The sequence below is a fragment of the Passer montanus genome, unplaced genomic scaffold (assembly GCF_014805655.1).
Source record: "Passer montanus isolate IOZ18808 unplaced genomic scaffold, ASM1480565v1 scaffold21, whole genome shotgun sequence".
NCBI lineage: Eukaryota > Metazoa > Chordata > Aves > Passeriformes > Passeridae > Passer > Passer montanus.
Window position 1 is genome coordinate 12125812 of NW_024366703.1, and position 21222 is coordinate 12147033.

The following is a 21222-nucleotide window of genomic DNA, read 5'->3' on the forward strand; positions in this document are numbered from 1 at the left end:
AAAGTGAATGGCAGTAAGAGGAAGAGCACCATAATGTTCTTTATTCACACTGAAAAATTCCAATTTAACTGCATAAAAGCTACCATGAAACTCTGGTCTTAAAATGATGTTTTACAACAGTATTCTAATATTTGTTAAGAATTAAAGGCCATTTTTTAGAAAAACTGACTTTCAGAAAGTTAGATTTTGACCTATTGGAGATGTTTTTTTTATGTGAAGGAAATAATATGTTCTATCTTTCTGCATGCTCATTCACGGTAATGTTTATTGGAAAACTTTAAACTATTTGCTTCTCCTGTTGAAACTTTAAGTTATTTGCTTCTTCACATGCTGCTAATTTAATGTGGACTAGAAGTACCAATTTTATTCTCACCTATTATTGTTGTTACTTTAATTAGGAAGAAGGGAACATGATTTGTATTGTAAAATTTTCTGCCTGGCTGATTATTGATGGCCTTATGGTTGAAATGGACAGCTTGTTCCTATTTTTTTTTAATGTTAGAAGGAGCAACATAACACTGCTTTTGGCTTTTATTTCAGCTGTGTTTGTGGAGGATTAATAAAACAGTGTAGTTAAGCATATATAACACACAGAAACAAAAAAAAAAACCTCAAACCTTCCCTACCATGGGGATAAGCTTGGAGTAAGAGAAAGCAGCTCTCTGTCAAATGTCTGTCAATTATTCTCAATTTTTAATGTCTTCTTTTTGAGAGTATATTTTCGTTGTATTCTAGTGAAAGATTTAGTTTATTAGAGAAAATGTGCTTCACTTGCATCAAACATAAAGAAAAGTTGTAACAGTCTAGGGTATTAGTGTGGAAAGTCATTGCCTTCAGTGAGTCTCCTCATCTGATGAAGGATTGATTGCTGGGGCTCCCAGCACTGTACAGAACCTGGGGTACCTGAACCATTGCTGCCACAGAGAGTTCTCATGTTCCATTTCACCTCACTGCATCTCCCTCCTCTCCCTCCCCTCTAAGTTAAGTGAATTTTGTGGTAAATTTTCCTGAATTCTCTGTTGGCCGTGGCATTTATCTACAGTTTTGCAGCTGTAGGAACACATTTTTAACCATGAAATTCCAGCTGGTGGTTTGAATTAAGAATTGCTGTTCTTTGGGAGGGCTTTAGCAGTTCAGGATCCAAAGTTAAAAAACATAGGAAGTGAAAAGTATTCCTGTGAATTCACCTGAATGGAAAGGAAATTTCATAAAAATAAGGGCTTCTGATGTTATGGAAAGAAAAATAAGAACCTGATTTTTTCTTTCTGCTTGCTTTTAAAGCATATTACTGTAACACTTCAAATTGTACTGTTATTGTTTCTACATGTTATCAATTATGGCTTTTAGTCCTAATGAAGACTTTTTAAGCATTTACCATATACCTACTGAAAGAAAGAGACAAAGAGGCAGTTTGTCCTTTGGTTCATATGTACTGAAACCTTTAGGATCCAGTACTTTGATGAACGTGGTACATGGATTTCTGGTGCTTATTTAGTTGCTGTGACCATGATTTCTGTGAGGTCTGGGTTAAGAAACACCTGAAGAGGTTTTAAATAATTGCGGAAATTGCTAGTTTTTCATGTAGGCATGTAGTTCTTGTTAATAAAACATGCCAATCAAAGCTGTAGCCAATCTCAAAATGTCTCTGGCACTGTCGGATTAGGGGAGAAAGTAATTTCTATGAGAGTAAAGTAAATTCTGGAATAATTGGACAGGGTTTGCAGGCAGATTTTCATCAAGCAAAGACACATGAATTTATTTCTACTCCAAAGGTGTGGTGGTTGCTGCAAGAAGAAAAGAGCTTCCTGTTGTCCTTTCTTGCTGCACCCAGACTTACGACTTCTGAGGAGCCAGTAAATCCTGATATGGGAATTATGTGAATGATTTTACTAACTTGAACCATAAAGCTTTTCTGGGTTACTCCCCAGGGAAATTTATTTCCCTTTAGGTTAGCAATACCTCATAAACCTTCTAAGAATCTCAATGTGAGTCTCAAGGTGAATATAATAATGTTGTTTTGTTTTAGCTGAGGTTTATAAAGGCTCCTTATATATTAAGAAACTTCTGAATAAGTCTTCTTTGCTTTTATTTCTTTTACAAGACAGAGATTTCTTTGGATTAACATAATATCACAGTATTTTAGGCTGATTTTTTAATGGCTTTAGAATTATGTTATAGATTGCTTTTGATTAAAAGTATTTATTTGAAATAATGTAAAAAAAAAAGTGGCCCCATGATGTAACATGCATCGTCTTTTTGTTAAAGTTAACATAAGCTTCCTGGTTGCTTGTAAAATTTTCAAGTTTTTCACTGTGATAAAATGGACATGGCACACCAAGATGCTTCTTAAACATTTTGTTCTTTTTACCGTATCTGTCTGAAGGTTGTATTATGATAAGGACAGGTTGGACCCATGTATCTTCCTTATTTTTACATTGTGTGCTAGACTTGAAATTTAAATGTGGAAAAAAAAAAATTAAAAACCTCCTATTTCCATATTTCTAACATGTTTATTCATGAAATTTCCTCTGCATTTGACTTTTTAAGCGGTTGAGAATGCAATTTCAATGACTAGTTTGGTCAATCAGGTACTTCTTATTCTGTTCTATATTCTTATGATATAATGATAGAAAGAGGGGGATGTCTGAGTATGAGAAGGGTTATGTAAACACCTCAATAAAAATTGAAATTTTGTTGAAAAAAAAGTAGGTGAAGATTCATATCAATAAGCTGCTTAAAAAGTCAGATCATATGTATAGTAATGTCTTGAAATATAGACAGGATTGTATTTTTGTATGAATGATGCAATACTCAAGATACTGAAGCATGAATGATATCAAAACTGTATGTACACATTTCAGTATTTGAAATTCAGGCAACTCAGCTAATTTTTAGAATGGGAAGTAGAAGGAGCACCATAACACTGCTGTTGGCTTTTATTTCAGAAGAATGTTGCTGGTCCTCTTTCCTTGAATTTCTGTAGTTATTCACAGCACTTTTTTTTTAATTCAAGAAGGAACAGGTTTTCATATTTCTGCCCAAGTCATGTAAGTGATACAATATGTAATGTTACTGTGACAGTGTTCTAAATGATACACAGAATCATAGAAACATTTAGTCTGGAAAAGACCTCAGAATCATCAAATACAGCATTGCTACCTAAACCATAATGCTTCATAAATGCTACATGAACCAGTCAGATAGAAATGCAAAATATTATATTATGCATTCTGTTATCAACAACGCTGTGCCAATTTATGGGAAAAAGTAGTTATTTTTCCTTGAAAAGCATATATTCCTACATTATGCATTCTATTATCAACAACGTTGTGCCAAATTTATGGGAAAAAGTAGTTATTTTTCCTTGAAAAGCATATATGCCTATCTCTAGGACTGATCATTAAAGAAATAAATGAAGATATTGTTGGCAGTAGAAATGTGTATCTGCAGGCTGACTCCTCACCAGCCCTCTTACAGAAATTGTATCAAGTAAATCTATTAGTTATCAAAATGTACATACAAATATGTATGTAATGTATGGTATTATCAGTACAAATTTGATATTTGTGTTCACTTCTTCATAGCTTGATAATATCCAACATGGGGATTGAAATAAAATACTGCTTACATTACACTACACATAAATAATGTAAATATTCTGTGTCAGTTATAAATAGTGTATTACCACAAATACCACAATACACACAAAAATCATCACAATTCTACCTCAGAATCTATACTTTATAACTTGCCATAAGCACTTGTAACTGAAAAAAATGTAACTTACGGAGGCAATGCCTGGAAACTCTGTAAGGAAAGTATGCTAGCAAAACTAATAACTGAAAATCATGAGCCTTTTCATGAGAATCTAGAAGAAAAAGAGTTAATCTAATCTACCTACATAATATCAGATAAAAAATTAGAATGGGATTTAGCCTAACTTTCAGAGGAAGTGAGGTGTATGGTGGTGTGTGCTAGCCTTGGATAAATAACTTTATAATGGTAGCTGGTTGAGGTTAAGAACTGGGAAACTGCTCCACTTGGGGTGTCCTTGTCCAGGCTCTCTGTTCTGACAATCTCCACGAGGCTGGAAGTGCATTATTTCTGTTTCACATCTGTAGCACTGACTCCCAATCATCACAGGCCCTTCTGTATAGGCTGCCTTGTGCAGGAAATACCTTTTGACTTGCTTTTTTTGTGACTTACATCATCAGCTGGGAAGATGGAGGGGGGAAAGAAGACATTTTGGGGCTACAGCGTGCAGGAACTTAACAGGTGTCTTTTTTTTTTTTTCCTATGGTAAAATATTTTCCAGTTGTATTCTCTTCTTCAGTCATAACAGCTATTGTGGCTGGTTTTATTTGGTGTCTCTTTGCAGTTATTAATCATGTGATGTAAAACATGGATTTAAATGCCAATTGAATGAGCTGCTCTCAAATTATTCTTTTGTGGGTCTTTTGCAACTGACCGGGTATATTTGCAGTTAAGGAACTAAGAAACAGTGGTTGGAAATGGATTTTAGCTCAATAATTTTACAGTTACTCCCAAAGTGTCAGCCCATATCCATGCACAATGGAGCTGCCTTATGTTATGTGCTTCTCACGACTCACTGCAGCTCAGTCTCTGCCAGGCTCCTCAGACTCCCCGTGACTGAGCACAGGTGTTCCTAATGAATCTGAAGGAGCTGGAGCACTGAATTCTCATCAGCCATCTCTGGTGAGAATTAATCATAACTCCTAATTTCATATTTTCAAAAAGCTTTGGGCTCTTTGTTTGTTTGTGCGAGTGCTGAAGTCACATGTGGGAGAGGATGAGATACTGCCTGGCAGCTGTAACAATGATGTATTTTTGATTTCATTAAGAATAGCAGGTAGTAGTCTGACAACATTATCTAATTGCAGATATTTTATACATTGGTATAAAACTCCTTCTTAAAATAAATCCTAATAGTTATTGCTGTATTTGGAATTATACTGGAAATTACTTTATATCCTTAAAACTCCAAGTATTGTGATTTAGCAGTAGTAAGCCTTTAAATTATGAGTTTTTTTAATGTCTCTTCAAGGGTCTAACTCTTGGCTCGTACCAGAAACAAAAGGAGCAATTGTTCAAGGTGGATATGGCCATACCAGTGTCTATGATGAACTGACAAAATCTGTTTATGTCCATGGTGGATACAAAGCATTGCCTGGCAATAAATATGGACTGGTGGATGACCTTTACAGATATGAAGTTAATACTCGGACATGGTAAGTTTGATTTATTATGTAGGAAACCAAGTTGCAAGTTCCTGAAGAAAACAGAAGTGTAGAGTAAGGTTCTAGCAAAGTCATGCAGGTACCTCTATATCCTTTGCACATTTAAGAACAACACATTCTCTGCAACAAAATGGAAGAATTGTGGTGAGGGACTAGCCTTGAGTCAATGGATTAGTGGATCTATTCATTGAAAGGATGGCAGGGAGAAAGCTTTGTGCATGTGCTACAAATTAGGAAAAGGTTCTCCTTTCCAGTCACAAGCACTGTGCAGAAATAGCACATGTGAACTGTTTCCTCAAGTGTGACTATACTGCTGGTGTACATTACAGTGGCTGTTACTTCAAGATGGAGAAAACCCTAAGAACTATGGAAGATTATTTTTCACAAAACTATCAGAAATAAGAGAGAAGACCTCTGGTGTCATGTAGGAATCCTTAGCTATGACTGCTCTTAGTGTTTTTATTTCTATCGGTTCCTTATTCCTCAAGTTTATTGTATTTTATGAAGGCTACTTGTATGTTATGTACAGAAAGTGACCTTGAATATTTTTTCTTACTTAGAGATGATTTGAGATCAAGAACTATTTCTTTGAACATTTTATTCCTGTGATTTAATATTTGTTTAGAGTTCTAATGGCTTCACTTTGAGCACCCAAAACTTGCTCTCAGATGTTGGAAACACAGGTTTCATCTCACTGAGGTTCTTAATACCATTAACTCATGGCATTTGAAAATATTAATACAAGAATTTTTTTTCTTTTAATATATTTATAAGTTCCTGGAATTTTAATGCTTTCTTATTCTATTTTTGGAACAAAGTGATGTTTTTTCCTTTGATGGTCTGTTCGACAATAAAATAATAATAATAATTGCTGTAAAATTTTTATGCATTATTCATATAAAAACTAATAAAGAATTGACTCTATACTAATGTATCAGCATTCTCTGCAGCTTGTAGAGAACTCAGGTTTGTTTTGTGAGATTTACACTGGGAGTGCATTTTACTATGGCACTGAAAATGGGCTCAGAGGATGGAGTAATGACTTGTAGAAATAAAATCTGAATCTTTGTTTACTGTATTTGTGATGCCTTATGATTAGCATTCAAAGCACTTGGTGAGGTGAGAGGCTGAATGTGGCACTGCATAGGTGTGGTATGAGGAAGAGTTGGAATTTTGATGGCTCTCTCATGCCCATTTGCTGGTCCTCACTGTTTGTCCCTGGCACTCATTCCATTTCTGTGGCTGATCTGGCAGAGGCTCATAGGCTTCAGTTATTTGAGGTATACAAATCTGATTACCTGTTCAACTCAGTTCCACGTAGGTTTTAATTTCTTAATATCAATTAAACAAGCTTTATGTTTCTTGGAATGTGAGAGGGAAGTATATTAATTCCTAGTGTGAACTGTATTCCTAATACACAATGTGATATTACAGTGCTGGCAATACTTGCATTACTTTGCATTACTGCCCTGTGCTGCAGCTGGGGCACAACGTGGGGCTGGGCTTGGATAATGGCCTGAGGCAGTGGCAGCACCTGCTGGCTTCTGGGTGTTTCTGCTGCCATTCCAGAGTGGTGCTGCTGCCTGCAGCACTTGGCACTGGCAGTTAACAAGGAGTAATGTTTGCAGATACACGAATATGTGCATAAATAATGGATTCAGGCGAAACCTGCTGAGACTCTCACAGAATTTCCATGGGGTTGATATGTGCTGGAGAGTTCTCTAGATTGCCCTCATTAGTGATGCTAATGAATAGTGAAAATCATGGCCAAATTAACAAACTTCCAGTTCTGCTGAATCTTGAGGAAAAGTTGCTGTTACTGGGAGGGATGAAATTCAGCACACAGTATGCAAAAATTACAGGAAAAAAAATCCCCACACTATGGTAGGGACCAGGAGTGGGGCAACGCAGTTGGGTCACAAGTAGAAAAGTGAACAGCCCAAAAAAGAAACCTGTGGAGATTTTTTTTTTATATCCACTATGTAGAGGAGAATCCTTAGTTATCCCCAGAACAGTGTATGTCTCTTCAGGCCTTTAGTGATCAACACAACTATTTGTAGACAGCTGCGAGGCAGATCATCAAGGCAGAGCCTAGTGTATAGCAATTAGTGTAAATTAGGCAATAGGGGCTGTAGAAAACTGGAGAAGCAAAAGACAGAAAGGTCTCTGTAGTCCAAATGGACAAACATAACATGTTGTTAGGATATTATCATTCTTTCAAGTCATAGCAGCAGAATTCTTCCACTGCCAGTTGAAAACAACTTAAAAATAATGTCTTGTTCTACTTCCATGTAATTCTGATTTTCCATGTTGCTAACTGATGAGTTGAACCCAAATACCATGTTTATCTGGGGGTAGCATAAGTATCCTGTATCAAGCCAATTTGTGGTTAGAAAAACACACTTATGTGGTGCTCTGTTTTCAAAGTATGTTAATCAGAAATACACAAGAGAAAAGCAAGTCACTTAATAGGAAAGAAAAAAAAAGGGGTCAAAAGCAGAACCACGTGCATGGGTATGTAAGTGGATTGAAGGAATTGTCATATTTTTAAGCAATAAAAAAGCTCATTTATTTTCATTTAGTCTTTGATATTTCTTTTGATGTTACTTTCCAGGGCTGGGGGGAATTTGTTTCAGTAATAATATGAGAATTCAGGTTTGATGCTTTCCTTTCAACTTGTTTAAACATGCAATCTTTTATCACTTAAAATATTTCAAGTTTGTTCATTATGTTATTATGTAAGAAAAATGAGATATACTTTAAACCTTTTCCCTCAAACATGATGATGTAAAAATACTGAACTAATACGAGATTGGTTCAAGAGAGACAGTATTATTCAATCATAAGGAAAGATTCTTGAGTCGGTTTCTTACAGGAAACGAATGACTAAGTTTAATTGTAGATTTGAGCAGTGTGTAGTAACATAAATGAAAATGAGAGTCTAAGCTGTTGAGTTGGTTTCTTACAGGAAACGAATGACTAACAGTTTAATTGTAGATTTGAGCAGTGTGTAGTAACATAAATGAAAATGAGAGTCTAAGCTTGTAAACTTAGATTACTGAAACAATGAAAGGTTATTAGGAGAATGTAAAAGGTATTTTGTACTGGTGATCTAATCAGCTCTTCACAAACATGTCTACAGCTGGTCTGCTTAACTAATTCATCTGGCAAAACCACAGATGGTTACTCTCTTCCTTGGTAAGATTTATTTGCTGGAATTGAATCAAGTTTGTATTCTGTTCTTTCTGCTGGCCCCACATCTGCCCCTTTCAGACCGTGGCATTGATAGCTCTTGGCTACTTTTGGGGCTGTGCCATTGCTCTGGCACAAAGCAGACCACACATGCAGAGGCTGAAGTGAATAAAGACAGAGATCAAAGCCCCAATTGCCTGGACAGTTGTGTTTTTTAGCACTGAAGTTTGCAGTGTTTGTTTACCAGTCTGAATAAGTTTATGAAGCAGTGCAAATGTTTAAAATGTACCTAGAATGCCTTCTACCGTTTCTTTTTTGGGTTTGAGTGTTCAAGTAATTAGGAAAAAAAAAATTATTTTCGTTGTGCAATTTTAAGGATGGTGTAAAGATTACTGTAGCCTTCTAAGGAATTTTTGTTGCATTTCTTGAGCAAAAAACTAACATGACTAAGGATATATAAGAATAGGAATTAATGCTATGAATGAGTTTTCATTCAGTTTTGAGTAAAATTTACTATATCAGTAATAATTTCGAAGAATGCAAACATGTTAAAACTAATTTCAGCTCTATTATTTGGCAAACTATTGTATTTTAACTAAAAGTGTGATATTTTAAACAAATATATATTTTTTGTATGATGAGAAAACAATCTGATTAAATGGCATTGTATTTACTGAGCTATAGTTTACTATTTTTCTTGTTTTCTGTTGCTTTCAGGTACAAATTTTCTTGATGCCCATATCCAGTTTCTCATGTGTTACTATGTATTTGTTCTTATGTTTTGTAGGACTATTTTGAAAGAGAGTGGCTTTGCAAGATACCTTCATTCAGCTGTCTTAATCAATGGAGCTATGCTCATTTTTGGTGGAAACACTCATAATGATACTTCCCTGAGCAATGGTGCAAAGTGTTTTTCTGCTGACTTTCTTTCATATGATATAGGTACGTATTGTACTGTTTTTTGTTTTTTTCATTTTGGTTTTAAATACCACAATTTTGCTTTCTCAAGTCCAGCTACTGTGTTTCTTTATAGTTTTGATCCCAAACACCTTCTAGTTCTTTATAAATTTTACAGATTTTTGTTCCATTTTGTCTAAAGATTTTAGTTTGTGGGGAAAGGCATAGCAGCATCCATGGATCTCGAGGCCCTGGATATTTTTGTTGCCAAAATACTACTATTTTTGTAGTATTTTGGCAACATGCTTTTAAAGAAGACAAACTGAAAAAAGCCTCTACATGGCAAGTGGTATTAGGGCTGAGTGAAGCATGAGGAGCCTTTAGGAGATGATAAAAGGATGTGGTATTTATAATTGTACAAGACTGTGGCTGAGAGCAAAAAAGATTGTTGTTTGTAAACATATGATAAGAATGCAGTTGGGAGGAAAACTGTGATAAGACAGGACTAGGTGGGTGTCAGCTTTCATTCTGGTGAGTGGTTCCAACCCTTTGAGCTGTGCACTTATGGAAAAGCCTCCCTATAGGATTGTGGAGGCTATAAATAGAAGAGAATTTAATGAATCCATAATATTTTTCCTAACTTGTGCCACTGCTGTTCTTACCATAAATAGTTTTTCCCTTCCCTGATGTTCATGTCCATATTTTATGCATAGGCTTTAAATATAAACATATAATTTGTATTTGGACTTTAAATATAATCATACAGCACACATTGGGGCCAAAAAGCACAGTCTCTTGTCCTGGGAGCCAAAAAAAGGGAAATGTGTCAGAGCAGCCTGGGAAATGAACTCATGCATGCTCCTGGTGAGAATAACCTGTGGTTATTGCCTGGATCTACTTTTGGCAAGCATTTATCAGCTGCCTACAGTGGTAGATGAGGCTGAGACATGATCCTTCTTTCAGGACTAGTTAATGGTTTTTATGGCATGCATTCACTGTAGATATCAATGCAATGTCTTTGCTTTAATACAAAAATAATGACTAATTTCAGTACATGGAATATATATGGGTTATTTCCTGCTAGTTTTAATGGGTGTGCAAATAATACCTTAGCTGAAAATAAAATAAATAAAACAGCTGGGTTTTTTTACTGTAACCCTCTGTTGCATATTCCGTAACTTCTTATAGGCATCTGATAGTGTAAGCTATTGATTTTGTTCTCACTTCAGTTTACATGTGGATTTAATTTTTAATGAAACAGGGCTCCTTTCTCATTTTGGAGCATGGTGTTATTTATTGGTCTACATTTATTTGTAAATGTGCACTTACAGATCAATAGTGTGAGTCATATCTGAATTAATGTAACTTTCTGACTTTCACACATTGATAGTTTTTTATCATCTTTCATGAAAATGCTTTATAGTATTTTTTTCTTAAGTAGAACAATATTATGGTTTGGCTAGTTGGTTATATTTAATTTGGTATTTGTATTCTCTTGCAAGTCACATTCTCCATGTATTATGAAGCTGATGAAGTACAAAAGAAGTGGATGTAGTAATCACTGTTTGGATGTAGTAATTAATCTGAAAAATGGACTATGTGAAGATTGATTTGATTCAGACTTACTCTTCTGTAATATTAATTTTACCAACTTAGTAACAAATCTCACAGCACACATTTGATAAAGACATATTTTTTCAGAAAACTTGAAATATTTTATGAAGAATTAAATAATTATGCAATAGGTATATTTCAGAATCTTATTTACTTTGTATCATGAGTTTTTGAACAATGCTTGGAAGAAAAAAATATACGATGCTATCAGCATCACATTTCCTAGATACCTTGCAAGTGATGGAGTGTTAGCTTTGTCTTGTAAAAAATGGGTGCTGTCTGGAAACCAGCTGAACCCTGGAGATAGAGCCTATGCTATTTATGTTCGAGTTGGGCTACAGAGTACTTTTGATTATCTCTCTTATTATATGTGACATAGTCCTCTGGATAGATTGCTTTGGCTTTTTATTACCCATGAAAACTGTGCTTTTCATATTAATGTGGAATAACTGTTTGTGTGGCTTCATCTCAGCCAAGCTCAGCCTTCTGAAAGGTTGGTAATCCACACTCCTCCTCTAGTCCAGGCACAGAGAGAAATATCTCCAGAGAGTAATTCATTTTACCAAGCTTAGGACAGAGTTACCTTTTCCCCCTCTGCTTTTCTGAGTCAGTCATTGCTCTCTAAGTTCTGAGCTTAGCCTGTAACAAGTTTTAGACATTTAAATGTGTCGTGAGTCAAGAGCTCAGTTCAGTAATTTGACATACTTACTGTGTATTTGTTAAAGGTGAAGACACAGAGATGGGAAGACGTAATAAAAACTGCTATGGTGCCATAATTTTAATAGTTTAATGTTGCTTGATGTATTCACTTATATAGCAGTAAATACACACTGAGAAGACTGCTGCATTAAGAAAAAGAGCAGTAGAAATCTGGTCTTGGTATACTTCTGTTCTGCTTTGATTTTTTTTACCACCAGGTTGCTCCTGGGTTGCTCTGGAAGCCCCTTAAACATCCACAGAGGGTCATTCTTGTAGAGGTCAGGTATTTTCCAACTGTGCTGTTATTGCTTCATTAATCTGAAAGAGAAAGCTTGGCAGTGGGGACAATCTTGACTGCTGGGGTTGACCTGCAGTTTTCTGAATGATGTTGTTTATGGCTTTCTTTACAAGCTTAAAACTTACATTTCTGTTCCAATCACATCTTATAAAACTAATTTAGATTATATTTTATGAGTATTCACATGCAAAATTTGCAGCTAAAAATAGATTATTGGACATACATAATGAGAGTTTAAAACAGAGTCTAACTACTGATACAAGTATTAAAATACAATTAAATAAAAGCTCTTATTAAAGACTAAGGATATTAATTTTAGTTTCTCACCAAAATGGTTACCGCAGTTAGTAAATATACCTCTGCATGCCTAAGTTCCTTAAGTTTGAGTTTATGAAGTATTCAGTCTCAGTCCTTTTGTTCCAAATCTGACAGTTGCTAAGGTGTCTGGGTACCCTTGATATGTACAGAGAATTATGGTCAGGGAATCTCTAGAAAACCAAAACCTGAAATCCTGGGAACATGGCAACTGTTTCTGTCCTTTCTCTTAGTGGTAGTTGGAGTTCTGCATTGTTTGGATCTGTGGGAGAAGTGCAATAACCCATATGTTTACACTAATAATATACTCCATAATATTTCTTTGTTACTATCTGGATTTCACTTTATTATTATGGATTAAATAGTATGCAAATTCAATTGCTTATGAAAGACAATATTGCATGTGAAGTATTAAGTTTCTTCTAGAGTATTCAAACAAAGCTTAGAAACATTCTCCTATTTTGAAAAAAAATTCAAAATTATTTCATGAGATTGACTTTAGTTCCACTTGTAATCAAACATATTGCTTGTATTTTGTAATAAAAATGAATTGTTTATTCATAAATTGTTTGTTTGTAAAGTAAATTGTTTCACCTCTAGTCTTTGCCATTAACAAAATGAAGTAGTTTAGATATCTGTGGGGTTTTTTTCCCAATGTGAACACATGTATTTTTGCAGTTCTCCCTGTTTCTGGAGTTACAAATGGATATCAGTGTGCCATCACAAAGAAAATGTAAATCAGTGCCTGTGAAAGATTAAGTTTTATGTGTTCCTAAACACTTAAGTTATAAACGCAGTTTTGGTGCAGTCTGTAAGAGCAATTACCTCCATATTGTTGTGCTATTAGAAGAGCAAAGCCATAATAATGTAATGCACTAATTGCTCCCTTTAATAGCAAAGAGTGAGGCTGTTGATTTCTTTTTACTGCTTGGGGAGTCACTGTTATGTGTGTAGACTCTGTTGTAGATGGTAGTTCTAGAGTTTAAATTCGATTCATGCTGTTTTGAACATACTTGCTATTGTGTTTTCCTGAGAGTAAAGAGATTTTTATTATCTGATTAAAGAAAAATATTTATGAAGTGTGGAAAGACTCAGAAAATAAGTTTTCTGCTAGTACATAACTTTCACGATGTTTTAGCTGTTTATGTTCAGTGTTTAGCCATCCAGAGTCATAAATGAGAACCAGACAGAGGTATAATGGTGTCCATATGTTGTGAACCAGCATTACTACTTTTACAAAAGAAAAATGAACTTATTAATTATTAGAAATATGTAAAGAGAAAGTAGAAGCATAAGCTGGCATTGGATTCTATGTAGCACATAAAGCTGAACTGCATTGTTGCAGAGTGTGATGGAGCAGAATAAATACACTGGCATTTCAAACCTATTTAAATAGTTTGAAATTTAGAAATGGTTTGATAAATGTAAGCATAAAGTAGTGGTTTCATATACCTTCTCTTAAAGCAGAGCTCCGAATGCAGTAAGAGGTTGTCACTAAATCAGTCTGCCCGTGCCAAAATAAAAATGTGATCCTGGAGGTGAAGTATGGAACATAGGTTGCCCCTTTTTTAAAGACTGTCCTAGCAACTTTTGCTTCCTATTTTTAACAATACTATTTTTTTCTATTTTTTTTCTCTGTTCAGTCACATTTTGGTAAGCCTAATTAGTTAAATTTTTGCAATCAAATTCTGTCTTCAAATATTTTACTGATACTACAAGGTTGATTAGAAATTATTTGGTTGGTTTTTTTTTGTTTTTTTTTTTAATAAAATCATACTGGGAAACTTTCTAGTAGTGTATGAATATTGTTGCAGCATTGACAACTTTCCTGTGAAATATCCAGGTCATGCTTTCTGATATCAGTAATGCAGTGTTGCCAGTAGGTTGTAGATGAGATGTGCTGAGGCCTGACCTCTTGGAGTGAGGGCTCTGGAGAGCAATACCCTGTGCAAAGTTCAAGTGGGGATTTTCTCTGCTGGATTGCTTCAAATCTAGTGCATTTCTGTGGTGCTTCATCACAGAAAGGTGTGTGACTGGCCATTCACTGTCAGAGCCACTTCTGTATCATCTGGTAACCATTCAATCTACACCAGGGAGGAGGATGAAGCTTATTCTTTTAATGTTATAATGTGGTAGAGCTTATTCTTAAAGCAGAAATCTTCGTAATAGAAAGGAAAAAAACCCCTTTATTTCTCCTTGTACTTTTCAGTGGCTAAAAATTCTGCAAATAAGTTTGGAATGAATAGTACTGTTTCTTGATCTGCTTAGTAAGTGGTGCAGAGTGCGCTTCCATGTGCTATACCTGGTTACAGATATAACAGATACAACTATCTTCCACTTTCTATCAGTAAAATGCCTTGAGGGCATAACATTTTATGGAGGAAAATATTTTATTCTTTGCTGCACAGTTTACCATCATTACTAGACTTAGTTCATACAACACACTGAATGCTGTAATATTGGTAAATCATGTTGTAAATCATATTACATTTGCCATTTGTCACTTTTTTATTGGAATGGTACACTGAAGCCTGGAAATTTGGGTGCTTGGAGTTGTTCAAAAGGAGTTTGAAGATGATGGGCAGGGATGAATTCTATTTGATTCTTTACTGAAAAACACCAGGAATCAGTTGGCTTGCTAACTGTATTTTGTGTTAATCAACTATACAGAGAAACTCGCATCAGGAATTGAAAGCTGAGCGAAAGTATTTTTCTTGCACAGTGCTCTGTTTAGTGTTCAGTAGTCATTGAGAAGTCTAGGAGGAGATAAGAGGGGAGGCTATTTGTAATAAGCTTCCCTCCCTCTTTTTTTTTCTTGTACTCTATTGAAAAGACCTGCCAGTTTGAAAAATACCATCAGTAAGAAAGGAATTATTATATCTCCAGCCCTCAGGGGTTCCTCTTCTGAAAATCAGCCTTTAATATGGTTTTATGGTCTTCCCTTGGTGTTAAATCCCACTTCTTCTAAAATAAATTTCTAGGTACAGGAAAGACTATATATTTATGTTCATAATGTATATGTTTGTAAAAATACAAAATTAATGTCAACACTTCCCTAAATTGTTTCCTTTACCATCAAAGGAACACAAGCTCATGAGTGCTGTGTCTGTTAATGTGCAGTGACTTAAGAGCAGCAAGAACTTGATTTTAAAGTGTAACAGTAAGATTTTGCTGGTCAATTGTTAAAATGCTTGTCTTTTGCTTGAAACTGTTTCAGAAATATCTCTCTGGCATTGTGCATGTTTTTGCCACGGTCAATTGTTAAAATGCTTGAAACTGTTTTGCTTGAAACTGTTTCAGAAATATCTCTCTGGCATTGTGCATGTTTTTGCCACTGTTTAAATAGAGAAAATAAAAAAGAACAACTGTGAAAGATGAAGTGTATTAGTAATTCCATAGTGTTATGATAATATAATGTTAACAATGGTAGTGATAGAAGGTAGGAGTTGAGAAAGAAGTAAGAATTTTGGGACGTATTGCTCCCATAAGACTGCGTGAAACTTCCTATACTTCCTTCACCTTGCTAATTCCATGGAGTCCACCACCTGATGTCAAAATTATTGCTGTTTGAGCCATCTGCATTACTCTGGTAATAATATGCTTTGAGTTTCAGTTTCCAGTCTATAAAGAGGTGCAATTATTTATTTATCACAGCCATGATCTCACATTGCCTCTCTTTATGGGCTCTGGCTGTGGTTGGTAGAAGCCCGAGCTGACTTAGGGGTGTTGCTGCCATAGCTGTGCCATGCCATCCCCTCCTGGGTGCCGAGTCCATTCTCATGTGACCTTGCACCAGGGTGTTCCAGCGGGCTTTGCTAACAGGATGCTGACTGCACAAGGTGCTGCTGTCAATAATTTTCTGCTGTGAATAATTTTCTGCATTAGAAGTGCCAGAATAGCAGCCGTGGTGGAGTTGAGCTGTTCTGACAATGGGAATGAGACCAGCTTGAATTCCTCCTGATTTTATCAATTTCTGGTTTTTTATGCTGGGGAGTGAGATGTTATGATCCGACTACTGAGTGACTACTCTACCCAAATTAAGGTGCTAAAACCCTGTACTTTCCTTGAAGTTTCAATCTGTAGGTGCTCCCTATTTCTATTACTGTGGGATTTTAATATATGAAGTCAGTAAAGTTTAAATAGGAAATAATGAAGAAAGGAGTAATTGTTCTAAAGAACTAAAACTCTCGTCAGGAAAGAAAAATTAAACCACACTGAAACCACATTTGTGTACAGCAGTTCCAAAAGAAATGTGCTTGGATAATTAATTTGACATGGAGATCCTGATTCAGCATTCCTCTCAAGTATGTGGAAAGTAATTAGTAGCATACTTAAATCAAGATACCAAAAGTAAAACAGTAATGAGATGGGTTGCACATCTGGAAGAGTGATAGTTTATCTTTAAACACTTAAGAAAAGAGGTAAGTTCACTGCTGTAGAAATTCCATGAAATACTTATAAATTGAAACCCTTTAGCTAATTTGAAAGAGTGTAAACATGAGAGCAATATTACTGATCCCTTGATAACAACAATGGCCAGGGCTTGTTCCTGTGGGTGTTGAAACTGGCTGTGAAGGCAGACAACTATATGTGTAATAGTGACTCTTCTGTGAATGTCCTGTAGTCTTGGTAAATGTTAGGATAGATCAGTGTTGCTGACAGGTCCTTGAAGCATCTACTCACAAATGCATCTAAAAGGAGTTGAGTTGATTTATCCTTGAGTGGTTAAAATATACTTCACATGTATTTTGCTGAAAACTTTTCAAATTATTTGATATATGCTTGGTGATTTGTTTTTCAGCTTGTGATGAATGGAAGATTTTACCAAAACCTAATCTGCATCGAGATGTCAACAGATTTGGTCACACTGCTGTTGTCAGTAATGGGTAAATGAAGTGTCTCTTAAATTTTCCTTGCCATTTTTCTGAAGGAAAAGACTGTAGCAGAAATCACACTTAAGTGAAGTATGGTTCAATAACAGAACTGATGTAACATTAAAAAGGAAAGTAGTGCTCATCAGGTAATCAGTACAGCTAATCCCCAGTCTGCTGGGGATCTGTTCAGTGACTTTTTAGGTGAACATTCCAGGGTACCGAGGTGTTTTCTCAGCATTGAGGGCTACACTGAATTTCATATTTGGTACCAACAATAACCCTCACTTAGGTGTGATAGGAGAAATCTTTTTCTCTTTGCAGTATACTATAATTCTTCATTCCTCTACAGTTATCAAGTAACCATGTAACTAAAATTTGGTGGGAAAAAGGGAAGATTTTGATGATACTGATACAGTTATCATTTCTACCACCTGAAGGAGGAAAAGCCTGCCAGCAGCTAGACTATATTAAGTTGGAAAAGTTGTAGAAAACAATAGTCAGGTTTAAAGAAACGTATATTGTTATCTTGTCTCAGCTTTTGTTTTGATGGTTGCCAGCTGGCCTAGTATCTGAAGTTGCAGTACTACAGATCATTGTACCTCTTCTACATTATTCATCACAATAATAAAGTCAGTACTGAAGTATTTGTGGGCAACTTATGGATCCTCTATATAAGGATCCTGTATAGGTCAGAAATGAGGTAATGAGTAATGCTACAAATAGGAGTGTGACTGCTTTTAACAAAAATAGCACTAAATTGTAAGTATGTACACAGAGCACTTGACATTAATCAATGAACAGATTTATTTATTAAGACAAAATTACTTGGAATTGGAATTAATGAATTCAGCAACTGATAGTTTTTCATTATGATTTGTGTGTTTTATGCCATCTAAGCCATGCCTGATACTTTGAGAACTGTCACTTTCTATTAATTACATTAAAAATCCTTTTTTTTTTTTTTTTTTTTTTAAGAACTAGTGGTATTTTTGATAGGGTTTTTGGTACCAAAACAGTGCAACAAGACACTCGCCAGAATTCTGCTACTGGTAACTCTTGTGATTAATTCTGTTTTAGGAGTATATCATACAACAGATACAGAGGTTTTCTATGACTGTCTTTTACCTGAGACAGTTGGTTTTAATGAGAACGGTGAGGACTCAGGTTTAGTCTTTTGGTTCCTGTTTCAGCATGTACTACACCAGAAATGTTACCAAAAAGAAATACCCATCTTGCCAATTGCTGCTGCCTGTCTTGCAAAGAATATTCTTGTTTTCAGCAGACCAGCATTTCATGCTCTGTTCTCAATATCTAACTGCAAATATGAGTGCATTCTTCCAAAGCTTTTAATTCTTTTTTTCAGATATTTGGATATGCCACTCCATAATACATACAGCAGAGGGAGCTTTCAGCAATTTTTATTTATTACTCTCAACTTCCATGGAGAAATAAATTGAAAAAGTAATCAGTAACGGAACCACTGATAGATTCTTTATTAGAGAAAGAACAAGATTTTTTTAAAATGATAATATGTGGGTTTTTAATGGTACATCAAGAGAGATAAGAAATGACGAAAAAGTGTCTACAGTAACAGTTAAATTTCCTTTCTTTTTCCCAATAGGTCTATGTATATATTTGGGGGTTTTTCAAGTGTTCTGTTGAATGACATCCTCGTGTACAAGCCTCCCAACTGTGAAGCATTCAGGGATGAAGAGCTGTGCAAAAATGCTCGTCCAGGAATAAGGTGTCTGTGGAACAAGAAACATTGTGAATCTTGGGAATCTGGACATGCTAATAATATCCTTAGAGCAAAATGTCCCAAGAAGACAGGTAAGTGAATTCTAGTCAGGTTTGTAATGCAATGTAGGAGATGGGGATGGGCAACCATCAAAGAAGTAACCACATGAAAGTGGTGACTGGAATGTTAAGAGTGTTCCCCTGTGAGAATACCCAGTGCAAGAGATACAGAGACTATTTTTAAAAAAAAAATAAATTCAGTTGTGGAATCCTTTTGTATTTTACATGCAGAGAAGTAGATTCAAAAGAGCATAAGTTTAAGGTGCTAAGGCAGAGCAGAACAGTGAGACCACAAATGGGCAATGCAAGTGATACCTGGTGTTATGGACATATGGCACTCCCATACCTGTGTGCCAGTAAGAGAGGAAAGAATCACTGCTTCAAGCAGATTATCTATGAAACAGAAGCATTTGTACAGAAGAAAATAGTGCAGGCACAGCTGGGAAAAAACCTGAGGCAAACAAGCCCTTTGCAGTGTGTCAGATGAGTTCAAGTTTGTCATATGAATTTCTCTGTGGCATTGTGATGGCTGTATTGTTTGAAACAGCAATTTACTGTTATGAATAACTGTTCCAACCTATTCCTAAGCATTTTGGCTTGTCACAAATAAATTGCTTGTGAAAGTGTTGTTCTTATATGTCACATGAACAGAATATTTATCCCTATGACACGCACCTACTATTTTTTCTGTGCATCGTTCCTTTCAGCACAGTGTAAAATTGCTTCCCAGACTTTGGCTGTGTGCTGTGTGTACAAACTGCTATACAATTAAACTGCCAGTCTGTGTTTAATGTTTGTTGAAAAGTTACTAGTACTGCTATTAATCAACACTTCAAGACATTTTATTTTTCTGATAGCTTTTACTTGTTTCTAGACTGGCTATAACATCTCAAACTCAGAAAAAAAAAGGTATGTGATATAACATAAACATTATCCAGGTACAGTTTTCTGGAAAATGGCTTTTGTACAGTTTCAGAACTTTTAGAGGTCTACAGAATAGAAAGTTTCATCTATATAGAAAAAGAACCCTTGTGGCATTAAATTCAAAAGTAATACAGATAAAAAAGGATTTCATAAAAAGTTGATCATAGCAACAGGTGTTTATAAAAACCAAACAAAACAAAGCACAGATGGGCTGAAGGAAAATAAAAAAGTTAGAGTAGTTTCTCAAGTACAGGTGCTGCAGTGGAAATAAAGTACAACTCAACTTGGAAGAGATGAGGTCTGTATAATTCCAGTTCTGAACTTGTGCGAGCAGCACTATTTCACTGCTGTCAAATTCTTCCAGTTTCAGGTGGTAATTTTTTGCCAAAAGCCAATTTTTCATATATTCTTTTACATTACTTGGCTCAGTTGTTACCTGGTTGAGAGTATCATCTGAGAAACTGCTGATGGTCAATATTAAAGGATAAGCAGAAATTTTAGTGGTTTTCAAAAGATCGATTCTTGGATGACAAGACTTCTCTGGCAAGAGAATCTTTTAAGCTTGCATGAACTTGAAAGTAAAGGAGCTAAACCAAACAGGAATTAAACACAGTAATCAGCATAGGAGATGATACAAAGTCTTCTATTTTGCATCATGGTGATTTTTAAAACCAACTATTTTTAAATAGAAGTAATATTTTGTGTCCTAAATAATTTTACATAACCTTTGCCTCCTTTAAATAGAAGTAATATTTTGTGTCCTAAATAATTTTACATAACCTAAATTTTAGTCCAAGTCCCATATTAAGAATATAACATTAAGTCTTTTTCAAATACTTTTTGTAGCTAAAGGACAGAACTTTAACTAACCAGTCATTATTAGGTTTATAAATTAATTTGCAAAGATTTAAAATGTCCATGTGGTGCTCATATCTGTGTTAGTTTGTTTATTTACTACTTTGATCTCATCTTCTTGCATAGCCATCTAATATTTTTATAGAATCCTACATTTGAAGAAAATTTTTCTTCCATGTTAAAAGAGTGAAGGAAAAATACTTGAAAAAAGTTTTTCATACTCTTAATTTTTGCATTGTGCTGAGAGCTTTCATGCTGTAAATCAGTGAATATTCCATTAGTTGATATAAGACTTACAAACCTTCAAATAAAGTAGTTACTGAAGGAATTTTTAAAGGAGTAAATCCTATTAACTGAATAGAATGAATTTCCTACAGTAACTTAAGCCCTTATGAATGGCTAGAGTTCAAATGAAGGCTGTAACAGAAAAAGCTCCGAGGAAGTGTCAGGAACGTGGCGTTATTCTGCTTCTGTGGGACTTTTGTGTTTGGTTTGTGTG

At 35.2% G+C, this 21222-nt stretch overlaps 1 protein-coding gene across 4 annotated transcripts in view; it reads left to right on the forward strand.

Moving 5' to 3' along the window:
* ATRNL1 (attractin like 1) overlaps positions 1-21222 on the forward strand; it is a 436152-nt gene that overhangs the window by 66567 nt on the left and 348363 nt on the right. For all 4 annotated transcript variants that reach the window (XM_039709188.1, XM_039709189.1, XM_039709190.1 and 1 more), the window contains exons 9-12: positions 5066-5249; positions 9238-9392; positions 17075-17159; positions 18769-18977. In XM_039709188.1, coding sequence (XP_039565122.1) covers positions 5066-5249; positions 9238-9392; positions 17075-17159; positions 18769-18977 — 633 coding nt within the window. The remainder of the gene's footprint in view (positions 1-5065; positions 5250-9237; positions 9393-17074; positions 17160-18768; positions 18978-21222) is intronic.